General features: G+C 41.7%; 1 protein-coding gene across 1 annotated transcript; it reads right to left on the reverse strand.

The window, feature by feature from the left end:
* Positions 1-707: 707 nt before the first annotated feature.
* On the reverse strand, positions 708-16355 carry rsrc2 (arginine/serine-rich coiled-coil 2). Its single transcript, XM_021621593.2, has 10 exons — positions 16200-16355; positions 11812-11968; positions 11526-11566; positions 7446-7615; positions 5720-5836; positions 5441-5557; positions 2158-2237; positions 1790-2058; positions 1475-1564; positions 708-1381 (listed from the first exon to the last, which is right to left on the reverse strand). The coding sequence occupies exons 1-10, from the start codon at positions 16203-16205 to the stop codon at positions 1196-1198; spliced, it is 1233 nt and encodes a 410-aa protein (XP_021477268.1). The 5' UTR covers positions 16206-16355; the 3' UTR covers positions 708-1195.
* Between the last annotated feature and the right edge of the window lie 308 nt (positions 16356-16663).

The raw sequence follows: 16663 nt of genomic DNA on the forward strand, positions 1-16663 counted from the left end.
GGTGTAGTATAGAATACAATATATACATATTAAATGGGTGATACAATATGTAAACAATTTAAAAGTGACTAAGATACCATAGAATAGTGTGGAGTGCATTTTATACATATGAGATGAGGAATGCTAGATCCGGAACATTGGCTAGTGGCTAATGATCAATTTCTAAAAGTGGTGTGACCCAGGTGGTGATACAGGATGCTCTCAATTGTGCGTCAAAGTTTGTGACGGTTTTCTTTAGCCTCCTGAGGTTGAAGAGGCATTGTTGCGCCTTCTACACCATGTTGTCTGTGTGGGTGGACCATTTTAGTTTGTCAGTGATGTGTACGCTGCGGAACTTGAAGCTTCCACCTCCTCCCCTGTGGCCCCATCGATGTGGATAGGGTGGTGCTCCCTCAAGTCCACAATTATCTCCTTTGTTTTGTTGACATTGAGTGAGAGGTTTTTTCCTGGTACCACTCCCAGAGCCCTCAGCCTACAGGGAGGCGTCTCATCATTGTTGGTAATCAAGCCTACTACTGTTGTGTCGTCTGCAAACTTGATGATTGAGTTGGAGGCGTGCTTGGCCATGCAGTCATCGGTACTTAGTCAATGCTGTATGCATCCTCAGCAACAATCCAGTCGGAAATACGTGTTTGCTACACCCACAAAAAAATGTTGTAGCTGTGTATAAAGCATTCATGGCCAAAACAAACACCAAGGACCACTTCTCAACACAAAGGGACTTTTATTTCAAGGACATATGTAACACTATTGTTCACTCCTTCCATTAGTAGTATGATCCACTCTTACATTTCCATTCAGTAGAAAGGAAACAGAAAGATGATATAATGGCTACATTTTGAGATTATGATCTGAAGCCATTTGTAAAGACTCTTGGTAAATATATGTAAACAGAATTATTTCACTTGATCTACCATTAAAAATGTATACAATTTGAGTAAAAAACAATATGCAATCACATTTCTAACAGAAGTCTAAATCTAGCCAGCATCACTCAAACTACTGCATCATTCTGAAAAGATGTACAGATTTCTTAACACTCAGTATCTATTTACATGGGAATGTTCCAAGACGTGAGATTGTTTCTAAATAAATTACAGATCCAATGCAACAACATCCATGCAAGCTTGAGTGCTAGCTATGAGGAGAGACCTATGAGGAAGAAAGCAAGGGCAAGCCGGTGCATGGTTCGGCATTAGATCGCGTCCATGCCCCGTGAGAATGAAGAGCCGAAGCCTAGTCCCATGCCTCTCTGAGTGTGGGTCTGGGACCTGGCCATCTCATACTGAAGGTCAAGGTTATGGAACATCTCCTCCTGCTGCTGCAGGGTCTTCAGGCCTTCGTCGTTGAGTGGCTTTGAGGCCTCACCTTCCTCTTCCCCCTGACAGGACAGAAACCACAGTGTTAGAAATACAAGGCTCTGCAGCATGGTACACAATCAAATGAGAAAATAAAAGGACTCGGTTATACATACTTTAATGCCCATCAGTTTCCGAAATTTAACATTTTGGTCCTTATTTCCAAAGTTGAGCTTCTCCCACAACTCAGCTGTCTGGGACTTGTCCTTCAAAACCAAACAATTTCAATGCATTAGTGATTTGCAACAATCGAGCCACCATGAGCGGAGTTGCATGTTCTTTTCGTAGCGTTTTCATTAAGTCACTAGTTGTGCTTTGTTATGTGCGGAATGTACACTAAAGATAAATCGGCCCCATCAGATAATAAACAGCGTAGACTTATTGCACTACATTCTGTATTGCGTACAAGGAATTCAAAAATAAAATCTTACCCCTTCCTTCTTTCCTTGCCAGAGCTTCTTCCTTTTCTTCTCCTGCTCTGCAAACTTCAGGGGGTTGACAGCCGAAGGATTGTAATAGCTGGGCACAGCAATGCCAGTCTCTGCTAAGGTTTTGGCTTGTAGGGCTGCCATCTGCGCTGCCATGGCGATCTGGGGCGTGACCTGTGTCCCAGAGGCCAGGAGAGCTGCCACGTTGAGGACAGGGTGGGTAGCAGCTGCAGCAGCAACTACTACTGTGTCAGACAGCAGGGGGGCTGGCACTAAAAACAATACACACACAAAATAAAAGTGGTTAGAGATTAGTGATCGGTTTAACTCACTTTGAATTAGGTGCAATTGATAGCCGAGAAGTGTCTCACCTGCAGGTACCTCCTGATGCTGCTGTTTCTCCAACATATCCTTTTCTTTCTGCTCTTGCAGTTTCTTTGCCCTTTCCAACCTGGAGATATAGAGAGAAGACAGTGAAGGGTGTTCATATTCGTCAGCTAGGCTTTTGGAGCAGAATGATAGATTGTCCACTATCAAATAGAGATACTCAAGAAACAAATCATGAACCCCACAGTTCCTCTAAGGGTATTTTCACATATAGTCCTCATTAAAAGAATCCATCTCAGTCCATACAAAAATGGTGTGGAAGACCTTGACTGACCTGCACAGAGCCCTGACCATAACCCCAGTGAACACCTTTGGGGTGAATTGGAACACCGACTGCGAGCCAGGCCTAATCGCCCAACATAAATGCCCGACCTCACTAATGCTCATGGTTGAATGGAAGCAAGTCCCCACAGCAATGTTCCAACATTGCTATGTTTAGAAAGGAACCAAGATCTTTTTCCAACATTCACGCCATTCAAATCAGAATGTGTTTTCAGACAGCTAAATATACCCACTTACATTTTGGAAGCTAATAGACTGCATTTAGTTAAAATATGAGACAATTGTAATTAGAAGATACTATTAACCCTGTCTAGAGTCTAAGCCGGTGGAGGGGCAAATTGTTTTAAGACAGTCATACCAAGGAACATTTAGTTATTTGATTTTACATTTTAAGACCCTTTAAAAAAATTACAAATCTTGGATAAAACATTGCATTTGGCATTATTGCTATTAGCCAATAGAAACACATTGAATAACAGATTCACTACATAGAACAGTCAAAAAAGAATATCAAAAGGAAGTTTGTTCTGAAGCGTCTGTCCTATATCTGAGATAAGATCAGGAAACCTTTAATTACATTTATTTTATTTAAAAAAATATGTATTTATTCCCTATTTTAGGGACTAAACTATCTCCACATACAGTGCCTTCAGAAAGTATTCAGACCCCTTGACATTGTCCACATTTTGTTACGTTACAGCCTTACTCTAAAATATATATTTTTTTGTAACTATTCCTTAGCAATCTACACACAATACCGATAATGACAAACGTAAACAGGTTTTGACATTTTTGCAAATGTATAAGAGATACCTTATTTACATAAGTATTAAGATCCTTTGCTATGACACTCAAAATTGAGCTCAGGTGCATCCTGTTTCCATTGATCATACTTGAGATGTTTCTACAACTTGATTGGAGTCCACCTGTGGTAAATTCAATTGATTGGACATGATTTGGAAAGGCACACACCTGTCTATACAAGGTGCATGACAGTGCATGTCAGAGCAAAAACCAAGCCATGAGGTCGAAGGAATTGTCTGTGAAGCTCCGAGACAGGATTGTGTCAAAGCACAGATCTGGGGAAGATTACCAAAAAATGTCTGCAGCATTGAAGGTCCCCAAGAACACAGTGGCCTGCATCATTCTGGGTCAGGGAGGTGACCAAGAACCCAATGGTTACTCTGACAGAGTTCCTCTGTGAAGATGGTTGTCCTTCTGGAAGGTTCTCCCATCTCTGCAGCACTCAACCAATCAGGCCTTTATGGTAGAGTGGCCAGAAGGAAGCCACTCCTCAGTAAAAGGCACATGAGAGCCCGCTTGGAGTTTGCCAAAAGGCACCTAAAGGACTTCCAGACCATGAGAACCCAGATTCTCTGGTCTGATGAAACCAAGATTGAACAAAGAGTCATCTCTCACATCTGGAGGAAACCTGGCACCATGTCTATGGTGAAGCATGGTGGTGGCAGAATCATGCTGTGGGAATGTTTTTCAGCGGCAGGGACTGGGATACTAGTCAGGAACGAGGTAAAGATGAACGGAGCAGAGTACAGAGAGATCCTTGACGAAAACCTGCCCCAGAGCTCTCAGGACCTCAGACTGGGGCGAAGGTTCACCTTCCAAAAGGACAACACAGGAGTGGCTTCAGGGATAAGTCTCTGAATGTCCTGGAATTGCCCAGCCAGAGCCCAGACTTAAACCTGATCGAAAATAACTGGAGAGACCCATCCAACCGGACAGAGCTTGAGAGGATCTGCAGAGAAGGAGAGGAAAAAAAAAAAAAAAAAAAAAAACGCCAAATACAGGTGTGCCAAGTTTGTAGTGTCATAACAAAAACGACTCAAGGCTGTAATTTCCTGCCAAAGGTGCCTGAGTAAAGGGTCTGAATATCTATGTAAACTGGTACCGGGGACCATCAGACGAGTCTTGTGAGTGTCCTAGAGCTAAAAAGAGAACACCATTGTGTTCTTGGGTCTTGGCTGTCAGAGGGGTCATATTAGTGTGTAGCCCAAACAGTTTGGATGCTACAGACAGAAATTGGCAGAGGAGGCTGTACCGACTTCAGACAAGTCTTGTGAGGGTTGTGGACATCCTAGAGCAAAATGAATGCCATCGTGTTCGTGAGTCTCATCTTTCAATAGAGTGGTCATAACCGTTCGGACGCTACAGACGTTTTTGTGAGAAGACCGATTTGAGATGTCTTATGGTCTGACAAACACTGCTCTAGCTCTGCCACCTTCCACCACAGATGCAGAAGGGCGATATCGGCGGTTGATTGAGATAGACCATGCAAAAAAACCATCTCTAGCTTAAACAGACGGATAGTTGTAGGCTAAGGGTTAACGTGCAAATATTATTGGTGAGAGAATAAATAGCAAGAGAATAACTGCAGACTAAATGTTACTACTGCCCCTTTAAGAGCTAGAATAGATTTGTACCCTGTGTTGCGATTCTCACCAAATATGTTGTCTTCTCAGACTATTAAAACCCCACAATCAATAAACAGCTCTCTTAGCCTATAGATCACATATTGCAAACAAATAAACTGAACTAAAAATTCTAGACATTTTGGAATTTCTGTGCATCCTTGACAATCGCTAATCAATATCCAAAAACAGGACACTTTCCTGCGAAGCTGCACATCACCAGCTTTCTTTTCTGGCACCAATGTGAGGGTTTATGGCAGGGGAAATGGTGTTGCAGTAGTCTAGTGTGGTGCCGGAATACTGACAAGCGAACCTATGGACCTTTGTGTTGACAATGGAACTGGAACACGGAATTCAAGCAAACCGAACTCAGACCAACTCTCGAGATGGTCTCTGTTCGGTTTGAATCGGGGAGGGATGGGGAGGGAGGGCTCTTTTGAGAGGTATGAGTTCCTTTGGGGTGATCACACTGCACAAAATATTAAGCAAAACCACACTGAGTTGACAAAAATTGTCTGAAAGGGACCAAGTGTGAAAACACCCTAAGATGATGCGGTACCTTCTGGCCAGGGCCTCTTGTGCGTCCATGGCAGTGTTTCTGCCCCGGAAAGCCTGGGGGCTCACAGACCTGCTACGACTCTTCTCTTTTCTGTGCACTTTCTCCTTCTTCCGCTCCCTAAAGAGACATTATAGCATTTCAAGATCCACAGAAAGATATGCATTCAGTCACACACAACACAATTTAAGACTGACGAAGAGTGGCAAATTTGAGGCACACAGGAGTGGTTACTAAAGACAAACACAGAAAATGTTAGGGAGAGAAGCAAGCGAAACGCACCTGCTTTTGCTCCTGCGGCGGTGTTTGGTCTTTGAGCCCGACCGGGACCTGGCCCTCTTCTTCTTCTCCCGAGGGGAACGCGATCTCAGTTTGTCCCGACTTCTGCTGCGATGACGCCTAAAACAGGCCAAAAATGCTAGTTTTATTCTTAGAAAAAGAAAACATGCAGCTCACTCTACCCAGTTTACTGTGACCAATCTCAATACATCATGTACAGTGCCTTGCGAAAGTATTCGGCCCCCTTGAACTTTGGATATTTCAAACTTTTTGAACAAATCAAAAACTGAAAAATTGGGCGTGCAAAATTATCCAGCCCCCTTAAGTTAATACTTTGTAGCGCCACCCTTTGCTGCGATTACAGCTGTAAGTCGCTTGGGGTATGTCTATCAGTTTTGCACATCGAGAGACTGAAATGTTTTCCCATTCCTCCTCGCAAAACAGCTCGAGCTCAGTGAGGTTGGATGGAGAGCATTTGTGAACAGCAGTTTTCAGTTCTTTCCACAGATTCTCGATTGGATTCAGGTCTGGACTTTGACTTGGCCATTCTAACACCTGGATATGTTTATTTTTGAACCATTCCATTGTAGATTTTGCTTTATGTTTTGGATCATTGTCTTGTTGGAAGACAAATCTCAGTCCCAGTCTCAGGTCTTTTGCAGACTCCATCAGGTTTTCTTCCAGAATGGTCCTGTATTTGGCTCCATCCATCTTCCCATCAATTTTAACCATCTTCCCTGTCCCTGCTGAAGAAAAGCAGGCCCAAACCATGATGCTGCCACCACCATGTTTGACAGTGGGGATGGTGTGTTCAGCTGTGTTGCTTTTACGCCAAACATAACGTTTTGCATTGTTGCCAAAAAGGTTTCATCTGACCAGAGCACCACATGTTTGGTGTGTCTCCCAGGTGGCTTGTGGCAAACTTTAAACGACACTTTTTATGGATATCTTTAAGAAATGGCTTTCTTCTTGCCACTCTTCCATAAAGGCCAGATTTGTGCAATATACGACTGATTGTTGTCCTATGGACAGAGTCTCCCACCTCAGCTGTAGATCTCTGCAGTTCATCCAGAGTGATCATGGGCCTCTTGGCTGCATCTCTGATCAGTCTTCTCCTTGTATGAGCTGAAAGTTTAGAGGGACGGCCAGGTCTTGGTAGATTTGCAGTGGTCTGATACTCCTTCCATTTCAATATTATCGCTTGCACAGTGCTCCTTGGGATGTTTAAAGCTTGGGAAATCTTTTTGTATCCAAATCCGGCTTTAAACTTCTTCACAACAGTATCTCGGACCTGCCTGGTGTGTTCCTTGTTCTTCATGATGCTCTCTGCGCTTTTAATGGACCTCTGAGACTATCACAGTGCAGGTGCATTTATACGGAGACTTGATTACACACAGGTGGATTGTATTTATCATCATTAGTCATTTAGGTCAACATTGGATCATTCAGAGATCCTCACTGAACTTCTGGAGAGAGTTTGCTGCACTGAAAGTAAAGGGGCTGAATAATTTTGCACGCCCAATTTTTCCGTTTTTGATTTGTTAAAAAAGTTTGAAATATCCAATAAATGTCGTTCCACTTCATGATTGTGTCCCACTTGTTGTTGATTCTTCACAAAAAAATACAGTTTTATATCTTTATGTTTGCAGCCTGAAATGTGGCAAAAGGTCGCAAAGTTCAAGGGGGCCGAATACTTTCGCAAGGCACTGTAGCATCTCACTGAACCCACCTGTCGCATGAGTGTGACCTGGAGTGGCTCCGTCCCTTCTTGTCTTTGCGCCGGTGTCGCTCCTCCCCGTTCTCTGCAGAAAGTCTCTCCCTGCCCCTCTCAGTCTGCTCCGGCTGATCATCCTGCTTGCTGTGAGATTTTGATGGCTTCTCAGAGTCCCTCCTTTGTGCCTGTTTTAAGAAGAAGGTGTCTCTTTCAGGAAAATAGTGCAACAAAGAGTTAGTACAACTGTTTGATACAGAAGACACCAAAGCATGTTAGGAACTCATGCTCACTTCAGACATACATCCCCCTCATATTTAGAAAGCCTGATTACCAGAAACCAAACATTTCTTTACAACATTGACCGTATATGTCAGAAGGGTAAATAGCTTGACGGAGCTACACTGTCAGTCCACTTTTTAACTGCTTGTTTAAATGTTTTTTTCCCCACTTTGAGTGCAACTTTTTTAGTCATCTTATTTAACAAGGCAAGTCAGTTAAGACTAGTTGGACTAGTTACCGAAAGGTTGCAAGTTCAAATCCCCGAGCTGACAAGGTACAAATCTGTCGTTTTGCCCCAGAACAAGGCAGTTAACCCATTGTTCCTAGGCAGTCATTGAAAATAAGAATCTGTTCTTAACTGCCTAGTTAAATAAAGGTTAAATGCCGGCCTACCCCAGCCTAACGACGCTGGGCAAATTGTGCGCCACCCTATGGGACTCCCAATCATGGCCTGTTGTAATACAGCCTGGAATCGAACCAAGGTCTGTAGTGACACCTAGCACTGAGATGCAATGCCTTAGACCGCTGGAGATAAATTTGATAATGAAATGTCCTCCAATGTACCAAGACACATACTCCAACTTGTAGCACATAGGTCAAATCTACCACCTACTCAAGTGCACCAAGTACAGCCACTTCTGCTTAGTTTTGTTTCAATCATATTATGGAAGGCACATAAATTATATAGTACAAAACTCAATGTAGGTTATCATGGATAATCACCGCTGAGACAGCTTTAATACATATGTTTTAGTTCAGCACTTTATTCCCTCCCCAATCTACAAGTGCATGCAGCCAGGAAGATTTCAATGGTGGGCTCAGAATGAATTTGGATTAATAAGGTTACAGCCAGCAGACTTGAGCTTGAATTGAACCCAGTAATAGGCAATTGAACCCAGGAAAAGGATCATGTTAATTTCCTTTATTTGCAATTATTTTCTAGGAGGCAAGTATAAGTTTGAATGGCTGATAGTTACCTGTCCGAGTAGTAGGCATATAATTTTGCTATGTCAGCAGCGTCTTCAGTTCAGTGTCTCTTCGTGCTTTAGCACGCTGAGTATGATTTATTGTAGAAATGTTATCATGTGATCTACACACAGGATTTATAAAAAAAATAATCTCATATACAGTACCAGTCCAAAGTTTGGACACATCTACTCATTCAAGGGTTCTTCTTTATTTTTTTTTACTATTGTCTACATTGTAGAATAATAGTGAAGACATCAAAACTATGAAATAACACATATGGAGTCATGGAATAACCAAAGTGTTAAACAATTCCAAATATATATTTGAGATTCTTCAAAGTAGCCACCCTTTTCCTTGATGACAGCTTCGCACACTCTTGGCAATGGAATGCATTTCAAGGCCTTGTTAAAAGTTCATTAAAAGCCTTGTTAAAAGTTAATTTGTGGAATATCTTTCCTTCTTAATGCGTTTGAGCCAATCAGTTGTGTTGTGACAAGGTGGGGTGTATCCAGAAGATAACCCTATTTGACAAAAGACCAAGGCCATATTATGGCAAGAACAGCTCAAACAAGCAAAGAGAAAAGACAGTCCATCATTATCGAAGACATGAAGGTCAGTCAGAAACATTAAGAACTTTGAAAGTTTATTCAAAAAACATAGCGCTTTGATGAAACTGGCTCATGAGGACCACCACAGGATTTTTATTTTAAAATGTAACCTTTACTTAACTAGGCAAGCCCGTTAAACTTCTTAGGGGTAGCCCCTTTCCCCCCCAATTTTTGGCTAAAATGACATACCCAAATCTAACTGCTTGTAGCTCAGGCCCTGAAGCAAGGATATGCATATTATTGGTACCATTTGAAAGGAAACACTTTGAAGTTTGTGGAAATGTGAATTGAATGTAGGAGAATAACAATAGATCTGGTAGAAGAAAATGCAACCATCTTTGAAATGTTTGTAATTCCGATTGTGCCCACAAGATGACAGCAGTGTATGTGCAAAGTTTCCGATGGATAACTTGAAGTATGAGCGAACTACATGACATTTAGTGTGAAGTCACCCAGGTACATTTGGGCAAATCGCGAAGGAGACATTTGTATTCATAAATTCGGTGACGTATAGAATGTTCTACACCCCTAATGATATAGTGAAGTCTGGTTACGTTCTAGGATCTCGGAGGAATACATACGAATGTGATCTGACTGGTTGAACCAACATTTAGGGTGAGATTTTCACAGATACCTTTCTTTGAAAATTGAAAGAGTGGAAATGCAAAATCGATCATGCATGCTAGAAGGACCTTTAATAAGGATATGAAAGAGGATTTTATCTAACAAAACGACACCTCATTATCTCTGGGACCCGTTGGATAATAAAATCAGAGCAAGATTTCAGAATGTAAGTACACATTCCACCTTCAGAGGTGAATTTATCAAACTTATCACGGTGAAAAAAAAGTGTTTAGTTGTTAGGAGCTCTCAGACAATAGCATGGCATTTTTTCGCAGTAATAGCTACTGAAATTGGACAGCGCAGTTATATTAACAATAATTTAAGCTTTTAGCCGATATAAAATATGTACCGCAATTTGTTTCGCTGCATGATTTACAACTGTCACGTTGACAGGACGCCTATCCCTAAGAAGTTTTTAAGAACAAATTCTTATTTACAATGATGGCCTGCCGGGGAACAATCGGGGAACAGTCGTTCTGCCTTGTTCAGGGGCAGAACGACAGATTTTTACCTTGTCAGCTCAGGGATTCGATTTAGACCCAACGCTCTAACCACTAGGCTACCTGCCACCCCAAAGGAAAAGAAGACCCAGAGTTACCTCTGCTGCAGAGGATAAGTTAGAGTTAACTGCACCTCAGAATTCAGCCCAAATAAATGCTTCAGAGTTCAAGTAACAAACACACCTCAACATCAACTGTTCAGAGACTGCGTGAATCAGGCCTTCATGATCAAATTGCTGCAAAGAAACCACTACTAAAGGACACCAATAATAAGAAGAAACTTGCTTGGGCCAGGAAACACAAACAACGGACATTAGACCAGTAGAAATCTGTCCTTTGGTCTGATGAGTCCAAATTTGAAATTTTTGGTTCCAACCACCGTGTCTTTGTGAGAAGCAGAGTAGGTGAACGGATTATCTCTGCATGTGTGAAGGAGAGTGATGGAATGCTGCATCAGATGACCTGGCCTCCACAATCACCCGACCTCTACCCAATTGAGATGGCTTGGGATGAGCTGGACCGCAGATTGAAGGAAAAGCAGCCAACAAGTGCTCAGCATATTTGGGAACTCCTTCAAGACAATTGGAAAAGTATTCCAGGTGAAGCTGGTTGAGAAAATGCGAAGTGTGTGCAAAGCTTTGTGCAAATGCAAAGTGTGTGCGAAGTGTGTGCAAAGCACGCAAAGGGTGGCTACTTTTAAGAATCTCAAATGTATTTAGATTTGTTTAACACTTTTTTGGTTACTACATGATTCCATGTGAAATCTCATAGTTTTGTCTTCACTATTATTCTACAATGTAGAAAATACTAAAAATAAAAAACCTTGAATGAGTAGGTGTCCAAACTTTTGACTGGTACTGTATATATTCTTCACCATCTACTATGGCTACACTCAAGTGACCAAGGATACGTTAATGAGACATATCAAAATAAATTTAAAAAAAAACATGTCAGTTTTTCCATTAAGTCTCTTAGTAAGCTTTGAGTCAGGTTTCATTGCCTACAGTGTTTGGTACTTACCATGGTCAACAAAAAACAAAAAAGACACGACATTCAAGATGGTGACAGTACTGCAGCCTACTTTTAGTTCACTAAAATTAACTAAGATTAGTTACCTCTTTGCTCCTGCTCCGACTTCGTCTGTGCTTTTTGTCACCTGTAAAAGTAAAAACGATGAGAACAGTGACGAAATTCTACTGCACTATTAAATTAGGATTGACTCCGATGAGTCACCTGTAGTGCGTGACTATTTTGGACTGTTCTATCAACAAGGTACAGCTGCTTTAAGCTTATGTCAAATCCAAATAACATGACCAGACCTACCAAGTGAACATAACAAAAATGTATTACCAAAACTACAAACATCATTCCGAGTTTTAAAATTTAGTGCATTTAACTCACTTGATTTGCGTTTTCGGTCCCTGGAGTGTGACCTTGATCGGGAAGGATGGTGTTTGGAGCTTCTGGGTGATTTGGATGATTCCATAGTGTGTTTTCTTCTGTCCGTGTAAAGAGAGCCCATCAAGGGTAGCAGGTTGGTCGAGTCGGCATCACTTGCCTAAATGAAAGTAAACACACTGATCAACCTTAGGGTTTATTTGTTCTTTAAGCAGCACTTTGGGAAGACAATGTTCCAGCACAAAACAGCATCCCAACCAGGACCAGTGGTGTAAAGTACACGAGTAAAAATACTTTCAAGTAGTGATGCACCGATGTGACATTTTTGGCCGATACCAATATCCTAGTACAGTTAAATAGTTAACACACACAGCGGTCTAAGGCACTGCATCTCAGTGCAAGAGGTGTAACTACAGTCCCTGGTTCAAATCCAGGCTGTATCACATCTGGCCATGATAGGGAGTCCCATTGGGCGGCACACAATTGGCCCAGCGTCGTCCGGGTTTGGCCGGGGTAGTTCGTCATTGTAAATAAGAATTTGTTCTTAACTGACTTGCCTAGTTAAAGGTTACACATGCACACCACACTGACTAAAACGTTATTTTGTTGGCATTTACACATGTCCCCATTACCAGTAAAACATCATCAAAACCTATTTCTTTCACTTGCTGTGCTGTTTCGTTGTTCATTTGATCAGTCGTTTCATTCTCAACCAGGATTTCTATGGAACGCCGATTGGGTCTTTGCGTGTCTAAACAGATACATGCCAAATAACACGACATAATCTGTTTCAGTAGCTATAGTTAGCTAGCTAACTATATAGCTAGGTGTCATCTTCTAAAATAACCCTACTTTATAAGACAGTTCTTATTTGATTAATGGTGGTTGGACCCATCTATGTGAAGCTCTCCACAATAAGGATTAGGCACAATAGCGGAATTTGCGGCTAGCCTTCAAAATAAATGGCATAATTCTACTATTTGTATTCATTTGCATCACTGTCAATGACAATACTTTTATTTTGAAGGCTACCTGCAAACTCCACTATTGTGCCTAGCTTCACAACACATAGCCAGATGAAGCTAGCTGGCTGCTTATAACGTTAGCTTGGGCAACAGGATTAGGTAGCTGGCTAGCTATTTATTTTCATGAACTTCGTTCTCTTTGTATTCACACTGCCCTTGAATTTGAATGAGGACTCAACTCTTTTGCCAGTTCACTTCACCTATTTTGTGGTCCGAGTCCTCTTTGCATTCACATTGCTATTAGAAAGGAACCAAGATGTTTTTCCCAATATTCACTCAATGTAGTGGGTTTTTACAAAGTGCAGGACAAGCCATTCCATCAGAATGTGTGGGAGGGGGAGGAATAATGGCCACGGGCTGTTTTCCATGTTTCGGGCTAGGCCCCTTAGTTCCAGGGAAGAGAAATTAATGCTACAGCATACAATGACATTATAGACTATTCTGTGCTTCTAACTGTGGCAACAGTGGTTAAGGTCCTTTCCTGTTTCAGCATGACAATATCCCGTGCACAAATCGAGGTCCATATAAAAATGGTGTGGAAGACCTTGACTGACCTGCACAGAGCCCTGACCATAACACCAGTGAACACTTTTGGGATGAATTGGACCGCCGACTGCGAGCCAGGCCTAATCGCCCAACATAAATGCCCGACCTCACTAATGCTCGTGGTTGAATGGAAGCAAATCCCCGCAGCAATATTCCAACATATAGCGGAAAGCCTTCCCAGAAGAGTGGAGGCTGTTTTAGAAGCAAAGGTGGGACCAACTCCATATTGATGCCCATGATTTTGGAATTAGCTTTTCGACAAGCAGGTGTTGACATACTTTTGGTAATGTAGTGTACCTACTTACATTTTGGAAGCTAATAGATTGCATTTAGTTAAATGGTGAGACATAATTGTAATCAAAAGATACTAATAAAATGAAATATTATTAGTAACAATAAATTGCAGAAGAATAACTGCAGATTAAATTATGATGTAATTTTAAATTTAACACCCAATGTTGGCTACTGCCCTTTTGACTGTCAATCACCGTATTCTTATGGGCAGACTCAATAGCCTTAGTTTATCTAATGACTGCCTCGCCTGGTTCACCAACTACTTCTCAGAGTTCAGTGTGTGAAATCGGAGGGCATGTTGACCGGACCTCTGGCAGACTATGGGGGTACCACAGGGTTTAATCCTCGGGCCGACTCTTCTCTCTGTATACATCAATGATGTTACTCTTGCCGCGGGCGATTCCCTGATCCACCTCTACGCAGACGACACCATTCTGTATACTTCTGGCCCTTCTTTGGACACTGTGCTAACTAACCTCCAAACGAGCTTCAATGCCACACAACACTCCTTCCATGGCCTCCAACTGCTCTTAAAACGCTAGTAAAAACAAATGCATGCTTTTCAACCGTTCACTGCCAGCCCGCACCCACCCGCCCGACTAGCATCACCACCCTGGACGGTTCCGACCTAGAATATGTGGACAACTATAAGTACCTAGGTGTCTGGTTAGACTATAAAAACTCTCCTCCCAGACTCATATTAAACATCTCCAAACCAAAATCAAATCTAGTCAGCTTTCTATTTTGCAACAAAGCCTCCTTCACTCACGCCGCCAAACATACCCTAGTAAAACTGACTATCCTACCGATCCTCGACTTTGGCGATGTCATCTACAAAATAGCTTCCAATACTCTACTCAGCAAACTGGATGCAGTCTATCACAGTGCCATCCGTTTTGTTACCAAAGCCCCATATACCACCCACTATGCTCTAGTCGGCTGGCCCTCGCTACATATTTGTTGCCAGACCCACTGGCTCCAGGTCATCTATAAGTCTATGCTAGGTAAAGCTCCGCCTTATCTCAGTTCACGATAACAACACGATAGCACACGTTCCAGCAGGTATATCTCACTGATCATCCCCAAAGCCAACACCTCATTTGGCCGCCTTTCCTTCCAGTTCTCTGCTGCCAGTGAATGGAGTGAATGGAGCGAATTGCAAAAAAAAATAAAAAAAATAAATAAAAAAAAATAAAAAAAAAAATAAAAAAAAATCGCTGAAGTTGGAGACTTTTATTTCCCTCACCAACTTTAAACATCAGTCATCTGAGCAGCTAACCAATCGCTGCAGCTGTACTTAGTCCATCTGTAAATAGCCCACCCAATCTACCTACTTCACCCCCATACTGTTTTAATGTACTTTTCTGCTCTTTTGCACACCAGTTTCTCTACTTGCACATCATCATCTACTCATTTATCACTCCAGTGTTAATCTGCTAAATTGTAATTATTCGCTCCTATGGCCTATTTATTGCCTACCTCCTCATGCCTTTTGCACACACTGTATTTAGACTTTTTCTACTGTCATTGACTTGTTTGTGTTATTGGCTTGTTTATGGTTTGCTCCATGTGTAACTGTGTTGTCTGTCTCACACTGCTTTGCTTTATCTTGGCCATGTCGCAGTTGTAAATGAGATCTTGTTCTCAACTAGCCTACCTGGTTAAATAAAGGTGACATTTAAAAAAAATAAAGAGCTAGAATAGATTTTGTACCCTGTTGTGATTCTTAAAATACGTTGTCTTCTATTCAAACCCCACAATCAAATAAACATTTTACGAAGCTCTCAGCCTTTAGATCACAAAATTGCAAACACATTCTAAAATTGTTGGGGAATTGCTGACAATCCCTAAGAAATATCCAAAACAGCAAACGCTTTTTCCGCGACCCTGCACATCATAATTGTTTTTAGTATCAATGTGAGGGGCTATGGCAGGGGAACGATGTTGCAGTAATCTAGTGTGTGGTGGGGAATAATGACAAGCGAACCTAGGGCGTTGAGTGTTTCCATTGCCCTAAAAAAAAGGGAACCGAACTCAGGATACCTCTCAAGATGGTTTCAGATTGGTTCGGGGAATCGAGGGGTCTGAGTTCAATTGGAGTGTTCTCACTGCACAAACAATTAAGAGAACCACACTGAGTTCACAAAAATTGGCTGAAAGGGACCGAGTGTAAAAACACCCACATTAACGTTTGCTACCTAATGACGTTGCTTGCTTGCAAAAGACTGCGCAACTCAAGGTACATAGTTAACTAGCGAACGTTATGTTATATAGCTAGTTAGGTAACTAGTTAACACTAACATAATCCGATAAAGTAGAATTTCCATGTATTTCCAAAATCAACACGACAAAGCTACCAACTACTACAGCAACTAACCGTCAGCTACTGACGTTAACTCGCTAGGTTGTCGACATGGCTGCCACGGCAAAGACGCCATCTTGATTAAACAAAACATCTTTAAAATAGAAACAGCTAGCATAAATGATGATATAAACTCGATGGTAATGTATTTGGTGAACACTTACCGCCATGAGTCACTTGAAGAATCCCCGTAAAAAAAATAAACGTGAGTTGTTCTTTCTGTGCTGTCGTTGAGCTTCGTTCGGTGTTCCAGCAAATTCCTCCCACTTCCAGGCCGTTCTGTTACAACAGAGAGCGGAAGTGGCGGAGTAAGAGGTTTTAATCCGAACACAATTTGTCCACGACAATAAACCAATGAAGTGAGGAATTTTTGTATGGTGGTCAATGAGTGTCGAATTTGGTTAACAAACAATAATTGCTAATTTTCTGGATTAATCTTATTTTATAGAATATACATTTCGTAATGTTTAGTTTGTTACGAATGCACTGATATAAGTGGACGCACTTGAAAAACGATTTTATATTGGTGTTAATCAGGTCAACACCACCAAGGCCTGGGGCCCTGACAGTATTCCAAGGCCAATCTCAGCACATGTGCAGATCAGTTGGCAGGCATATTCATGGTAAT

This window comes from Oncorhynchus mykiss, chromosome 11, assembly GCF_013265735.2.
Source record: "Oncorhynchus mykiss isolate Arlee chromosome 11, USDA_OmykA_1.1, whole genome shotgun sequence".
NCBI lineage: Eukaryota > Metazoa > Chordata > Actinopteri > Salmoniformes > Salmonidae > Oncorhynchus > Oncorhynchus mykiss.

Coding starts and splice junctions, on each gene's coding strand:
- rsrc2 (XM_021621593.2), bottom strand. Junction 2,238..5,440: donor CAAGAGGCCCTGGCCAGAAG/GTACCGCATCAT, acceptor CTATATCTCCAG/GTTGGAAAGGGCAAAGAAAC. Junction 1,565..1,789: donor GGCAAGGAAAGAAGGAAGGG/GTAAGATTTTAT, acceptor TTGGTTTTGAAG/GACAAGTCCCAGACAGCTGA.